The sequence below is a fragment of the Triticum aestivum genome, chromosome 3B, assembly GCF_018294505.1.
Source record: "Triticum aestivum cultivar Chinese Spring chromosome 3B, IWGSC CS RefSeq v2.1, whole genome shotgun sequence".
Taxonomy (NCBI): domain Eukaryota; kingdom Viridiplantae; phylum Streptophyta; class Magnoliopsida; order Poales; family Poaceae; genus Triticum; species Triticum aestivum.
Window position 1 is genome coordinate 509,157,890 of NC_057801.1, and position 7,384 is coordinate 509,165,273.

Consider the following 7,384-nt stretch of genomic DNA (forward strand, 5'->3'; position numbering starts at 1 on the left):
GGCATGAGGAATAATTTGTGTAGGTTTTTTACTGGTGGAGTTGGGTGTGTTGTTGTAACTGACTTAAGTGGATGGGCTCCCCACCACTTTTTACTGGTGTTTTTTTTACGCATGCTTGTGCGTATTCGGGCAAAAAAAACATGAGATTGATGGGGTATTTATGTACACTTCAATAAAAAATCCTTCGGCCCACTAGTATATGTGACATATTTTTAGCAACATTTAGTGACATAAGGTCCCATGACATTTGACTATCCACACCACCTATTAATGGTGAGAGCTACCAGAAAAACATATTCTTTTTTTTTGCGAGTCGAGAAAACATATTCAGAACTATATCCGTATCAAAATGACTATCTATCTTAAGGAACCATGAAATGATATCACCGCTGATTCATACTATTATAAATAAGTAGCAACATAAAAAGTCATGCACTGCTATATTTGAAATCTGTACAGAATTGCTCATTTTCCAGATTACAAATTCATGAAATCCAGGAGGTAATCAAAATTTTGGTATCCACGTTTTCAGTGATTTTGACATGACTAAAATACCCCAACAATAATTTATTTATCTTGTGATGATGTTAGCCAAAAGTTATTAGAATGAATTGTCGGGTATTTATATACACAAAACTGAAAATTAATTATAATTCTAGATTACTGTTTTTCATGCCATCTAAAGTATAATATTCGAATGTCAACTACACATAGTTTGTACTATAGAAACATAGACCTTTCATAACTGTTGGAGGACGCAATGGTTCTACATAATTGTGAGAAAACACAAATCTGTGTTTTCTTTTTCTAAAAAAAGATCGATACGTATTACGGAAAACTGAGTCTGAAGGGGCTTGTAACTTGGTGAAACGAGAAACGCGTGAACTTCATACTTGGAATGATTGAGAGTAAGCAAGCGTATAATCCTGCAGCAAATGCGGAAATTTGGATAACGTAAACAATTCCAAGGACATAGACATACTCCCTCCGCCCCATAATATAAGAGCGTTTTCACATTACATTAGGGTCAAAAACGCGCTTATATACAGGGGGAGTAGATTGGAATTCTGAACCGAGAGTAGTAATGTGATGCCACAGAATAACTGCATGTACCAAAAAAACAGTGCTAACTTTGCTACTTCGCTCAGCAGAACGAATAAAACAGCTTGAAGCAATGAAAAATGACTGGCCATCATTTCTGGTCTGAGTATAACACCATGTATAATCATCAAAACCCTTTTACACCTCTCGCCACTTTAGAAAGGTACTGTAGTATATTACATTGCCAACGCAAACGTTTCACATTGCAAATACTACACAACAGAACCCAGGAATAGATATGCTCAGATGCTGGGGAAAAGAACTACTTCAACTGCAGTGAAAAACAATACCATCTTCAGACACTAGAACTAGAAATAAGGAACTCGCAGATCAGCACATGCATTGACAAAAAGAGAATCCACAGAAGCGACGAGCAAGGGTAGAAAAATATCATAGAATCTCCAGCACTGCATATCAAATGCCAAAAATCAAGTCCATAGTTTTCGCCAATACTGATTTTGCTGGCATGGCAACACTTCCTGTTGAACACCCCATGTCTCTGTTAACATTTCTGCCAGCTTTTGGGTCATAGGGACGTGGGAGATCTCCTAAATTGCTTGATGCCCCTGCATTCTGTATAGATGATTTCGAAGGCAAGGAGACCATGAAGCCCTTATAATTGCTCTCACTCATCTTCTCATCCATTTGCCGCTGCACTGGATCAGTAATTTTAACCCCAATTGCAACACCACTAAACAGCTGGATTCCATTCTTTTCAAGGGCCCTTCGAGCGTCATATTGGTGCTTCACGAGCAAAAACAATATATTAGTCGACAGCGAGAAAAATGTTAAGATGTTCTGTAGGTACTAGAAAAACAGAACAACCACAAGAAAATCTACATAGAAGTATGGCTGCATTGGTTCCTAATCAAGTAAATGTTCCAAAGTAACCGCAGAGAATGAAGAGAAAGATATACAGAAGTCTTTTTTTTTTGCGAATAAGATATACAGAAGTCTAGGGATGTATTCATTCAATTTTCTAAATAACGCCAATGGTACAAAATTCTCAGCAGGGGAAGAGCTTTTTGAACGTATTATAACTATTTGCTGTTGTTTTATGATTTCTTTCTGTCTAGAAATAAACCACTGCGTTTCAGAAAGAAAAGGAAAGGCTATAAGATATTGTATCATGATTATGGTACATGCTTAGTGATCCAAGTAAAACAGCCTGACTCCCGTAAGTTTAGTACTACATTCATGTCTAAAGATGTGACTAAGGCCCTGTTCGGTATCCCTCCGCTCCGCCGAGCTGGGGAGCTGGGTTTTCGCCGCTCCGTCAAAATGAGCTGTAGGCTGGTCCGCTCCGGGAGCGGAGTCAGAGGAGCAGAGAGGAACCAAACAGGCTCTAAGTAGATCAAAAACCATATCGTACTAATTGAAACTGATAGGACACTGCAATATTGGGGCATGATTGGTTTGCTACCAAAAATTGGCTAGCCGGTGTTTTGGCATCAAACCAAGCATGCTAGAAGGACAATTAGCCTTTTGAATCAAATAACCATAACTTGTTATGGTCGATGCAGTTACGAAAGGTTGACTTATGAGTTACGAAGAAAAACAGGCAGCTCGCGACCGTAGCAGAGAGCTAGTGAAAGGGGCTACCTGATACAATATGTGAAGCCAATTACCATCTCTTGGGCCAGAGCAGTGTCTCAGTATCACTCCACACTTCCCAAACTCTCGCAGAACAAGGTTGGTCTCCCTCGCGGTGAATCTGCAAACGAAGCGAAAAATTACATACCACTGTCAAACTTTCATGGTTGTTTAGTCCATCTCGTGAAGCGTCACACACCCTCCCCTTACCCGAACACGGTGACCCACTCCTCCCCGTCGGCCCCCGTGACGGTCGCTGATGGAGCCGTCCTAGACGGCGCAGGCAACGGAATCACCGGCGATCGCACCTCCGCGTTCGCCGCACGAGTAGGAGGCGGCGATGGCGGGGGCAGCGCGAGGACCTCTTTACGGGCCGGCTCCACGAGCCAGTCACTCAGCGAGCACGGACCGGGGGGAACGGCGCGGGAACGGTCCCACGAGGGAGGGCGATTGCCGGAGGAAGCGCGTGTGGGTGGGGATGGGGATGGAGCGACGGGGAGGAGGTTGGAGGCGGATCGATCAGGGGAGAAATCCTGTGCGTATAGGCGGTCGTCGAGGGTGAAAAGGGGCGGCGGCGGGGGCGGCGTGGATGAGGGGTCGAGGGACCCGGAGGTCCGGTGGGAAGGGATGGCAGGGGCGAGGTCGCGGAAGAAGGGGGACTGCCTCCCGCCGGCGGTGGGTGTGCGGCGGGGCGGTGACGGCGAGAGGGAGGCCATGGTAGGCGGTATGACGGTCGGTCAGAGCGCGACAGGGTTTTGTGTTTGGGTTTTGATTTGAGGGGTCCGTAATTGAGTATTTTTCGGTTGAGACTTGAGACCTGGCCAGATAGAGGCTGGCAGGGCCTGGCCTGAACGGGCCAGGCACGCCTAATACACGTGCCGGGCCGGGCCGGTACTCGTGACGCGCTCCTTAACCGAATCACGGCACAAAAAGGAAATGGGACAGCCCGTCGGCACGTTAGCCCACCAGGCCCCTGATTTGGGCTGTTTTCGGCCTATTTGGGCTGTATTGAAGAGCAAATATATAAAAATTGGAATTCACACGGTCCAAATGGCATAACGGAGCAATCTCCTTCGGGCCATTACGAAGCCAGACGGCTGTCCTGGGCACAGCACGCCCAATTTTGAGGCATACCCTATTTGACGCTCGTTGGCGTCAGAACGTTGAGCCTTCGCTGAGGGGAGCGTCTGGTTGGGCCGGCCCACGTACGGGATTCGTGTTTTGTCGTCCGCTGTTCCTTTTTCCTGTGCTGTTTCCTTTGTTTTATTTTTCTTGTGTGGTTTTTTGCTTTCGATTTTCTCAATGTTTTGTCCGGTCTTCAGTGGTTTTGTTGTGGTTTCTTCTTTTGCATTTTTGTTTTGTTTTTCCTTTCTGGTTCTTTCATGTTCTTTTCTCTTTTTTTCGTTCTGGTTTTATCTTTCTCTTTCTTTTCTTTTTTCTTTTTATTTTTCTTCCATTAATACTTCAAGAAAAAGAATTATCTTGTTTTTTGCATTAATGCTTCAATATGATAAAAAAAACTGTGTTTCTTCTGTTTATTTTTACATTTTAATTTTTTGTGTATTATATAAGAGTTCATCTTGTATCATAACAATGTTCATCGTATATTTAACAAACGATTCACTGTACAATAAGAAAATGTTCATTGCGTATTTAAAAAATGTTCAACATATATTACAAAATGTTCAATGCGTATTTTCAAATTGTTCTATGTATATCACAGAAACGTTCAATGTGTAGTTTCAAATTGTTCAGCGTATATCACAAAAAGGTTCAATGTGTATTTTCAAATTGTTCAGCGTATATCACAAGAAGGTTCAATGTGTATTTAAAAATGTTCATTGTATATTACGAAAATGTTCAATGTATAATAAAAAAATGTTCAATGGTTGGAATTCTTTTTCGATCTGTCACTACATTTAGTTCTTACAAAGCTCACGTAGAATACTCCCTCCGTCCCAAAATTCTTGTCTTAAATTTGTCAAAATACGAATGTATCAAGTCATTTTTTAGTATTAGATACATCTGTATCTAGACAAATTTAAGACAAGAATTTTTGAACGGAGGAAGTACTAATCATTGTGACGCAGTAGCTGAAGTGGTGAGGATTCCTAACAATCTATCGTATGGTTGTGAGTTCGAATCCCTCACATGGCGTAGTTTTTTGGGATTTTTTGTACTGCTTCACCGTGACGTCAGGGAATGGGCCGGCCCGTTCAGATCGCCGTCTGCGCGGAAGCTCGTGTTTTTGATGCCCACGAGCGTCAGCTAGGGGCTCCCCAATTTTGAGCCAGTCGGTGGCTCAGGAATTCCCCATTTGCCGCTCTCTGCGGCAAACAGACGCTGTTTCGCACAGGCGATCAGGCGATGGTTCGGTACTGGGCCGGCCGGCTGTGCGTTTTCGGCGTTGCCAGTTTTGGGAACCTTTTTAAAGTTTTCCAAAACTGTTTTCCTGAACCCATTTTTTATCTGTTCTGTTTCTCTCTTATTTTTTATTTTTTTTCTGTTTTCTTTTTTATGTCTTTTTCCATTATTTGTTTATTTTCTTTACTATTTTATTTTTCCCTTTCTTTTAATTTTCATTTTCCTTTCTTAAATATATATTTCTTTTCAAAGTAATGTTAGCCTCTTACAAATTTCGTTCATTTTTACAAAAAAATTCCTTTTTTCACATTGTGTTCATAAAATGTTTAAAAAAATTAAAATTTGTTCGCTTCGTTTCAGAAAACTTTTGGTAAGTCAAAAAATGTTCACTTCATTTCAGAAAATGCCCGATAAATCAAGAAATGTTCACCTTTTTAAATTTTGTTAACAAACCAAAAAATATTTGTTTTCAAAAAATTTCCCATTTTCAAACATTTGTTCCCAAATTCAAAAAATGTTTACATAATTAAATTTTGTACACAAAAAAAATGTTTGGGAATTTCATAAAAATGTTCCTGTTTCCAAATTTTGTTCGCAAATTTAAAAATATTCTGGAATTTCAAAAATTATTCCCATTTTGCATATTTGTTCGCAATTCAACAACATATTGTTGTTTTCAAAATTTATTCACATATTTGAAGAATGTTCATTTTTCAAAATTTGTTCACAAATTCAAAATGTTTTCGCATGTTTTATTTTTGTTCACAAATTCGAAAATATTTGGAATTTCAAAAAATGTTTTTGTTTTCCAAATTTGTTCACATATTCTAAAAAACTACAGTTTTCAAAATTTGTTCCCAAATTTAAAAAAATTCATGTTTTTGAAATTAATTCACAAATTCAGAAAATGCTCGAGTTTTTTGAAAATAGTTTAGTTTTGAAAATTTTTATCACCTTTTTTATTTTGTTATTTGTTTTGGAAAAGATGTTTTGCGTTTACGAAAAGTAGTTCATAATTTAGAAAATATTCTAGTATTCAATTTTGTGTTCCTACTTTTTTTAGTTTCCATTCAGTTCCCAAATAATGTTTGCGTTTCAAAAAGTTTTTCCCTTTTACGTTTGAAATTTTAATAGAAGTTTTGATATGTAACTGTATGCAATAAACCTCAGTTACTACAGTGGCTATGGACTCGCTCAGGTTCTTTAAAGCTGGCGCTGCTTGTTTTTCATATTAGCTTGCGTGTCGCAGTGGCTAGCGTGCGGTGCACATCTACAATAGTTCGCCCTAGTTAGCGCATTTTTATTTTTGCGATTTTTCATTCTGCGGAGGATAGCTAGTGGGCCGGCCCAGGTGAGTCGTCTCCTATGCGAAATTGTGACTCATTGCCGCAATAAGCAGCGCATAGGAGGTCCCGGTGGCTTGATTTTGGTGTCTACTAGCATGCACGATCATATGCTCCCGCCCTGAGCTAAGTAGCTGCTTTAGCCTCTTCTACAAACGAGGCAATCAGAGACCTATTAATTTTGTTCTTGACTAGCATAGATACAACATCGGACTCCAGGATGTGTGCATGTTAAGTTAATTAGTATAGGCATGCAAGCATGTTAAGAGAAATAAAGTAGTTGATGATGTGGCATGTGTGCATGTCAAAATAAATATAAGTTATGAAGATCAACTACTTAAGTATATAGGAATTTGTACAAGCATTGTAATGTTTTTGTATGGAAACACTTTGGATCACATATACATTTTTATTGGATTTCTGTCAAGATGCAAGATTTGTTGGAAGTGTTTTTTTGGCATTTTTGCATGCACATTTCTCCCAAGTTACTTTAGGAAAAGGCTACAATTCATTTGGGTCGTCCAAGTTAAAGCACCTCCAGCCAGGCACATATTCAAGGGCGCTGCTTTGTCTCCCTTATAGCGAGACAGTGGGACGTATATACCGCAAGGGCTATATCTCGCATTCAGCGAGGTGAAAGGATCTCCTCACTTAAGCGCTCTAGCAATCGGGCGGCCCATTACGCGCACCTAAAAGAGAAAATAGAGAGGAGAAAGCAAAGCGAAAGAGAGTCGATCCCACGATCTCATGGTTGCGAGTCTATAATGCTAGCCACTGGGATATCATGTGTTTCGTTGCAGATTTGAAGGCGCGACGTACCTGACAGGAAACAAGCTGGTATTCCATAGGTTTTCTAGGTATTTTTTGTTTTTCTTCTATTTTATTTGCTTTTCTTCGAGGTTTTTACCTTTTCGTTTTTTTGTTTCCTTTCTTCTCCATTTTTCTTGTTTTTCATTCAGTTTTCATTTGTTCCCTCGGTTTTA

The 7,384-nt window shown here is 40.1% G+C and overlaps 1 protein-coding gene across 1 annotated transcript; it reads right to left on the minus strand.

The window, feature by feature from the left end:
* Window positions 1-1,204: 1,204 nt before the first annotated feature.
* LOC123065609 (nuclear pore complex protein NUP35) lies at window positions 1,205-3,466 on the minus strand. Its single transcript, XM_044488855.1, has 3 exons — window positions 2,905-3,466; window positions 2,704-2,815; window positions 1,205-1,845 (listed from the first exon to the last, which is right to left on the minus strand). The coding sequence occupies exons 1-3, from the start codon at window positions 3,408-3,410 to the stop codon at window positions 1,516-1,518; spliced, it is 948 nt and encodes a 315-aa protein (XP_044344790.1). The 5' UTR covers window positions 3,411-3,466; the 3' UTR covers window positions 1,205-1,515.
* Between the last annotated feature and the right edge of the window lie 3,918 nt (window positions 3,467-7,384).

What these genes read in the sequence shown, in the direction of transcription:
- LOC123065609 (XM_044488855.1), bottom strand. Translation starts at nt 3,410, where the DNA reads ATGGCCTCCCTCTCGCCGTCACCGCCCCGCCGCACACCCACCGCCGGC. An exon ending in GAGTGGGTCACCGTGTTCGG is followed by an intron (nt 2,816 to 2,904) that starts GTAAGGGGAGGG and finishes CTTCGTTTGCAG; the next exon opens with ATTCACCGCGAGGGAGACCA. An exon ending in GGCTTCACATATTGTATCAG is followed by an intron (nt 1,846 to 2,703) that starts GTAGCCCCTTTC and finishes TTGCTCGTGAAG; the next exon opens with CACCAATATGACGCTCGAAG.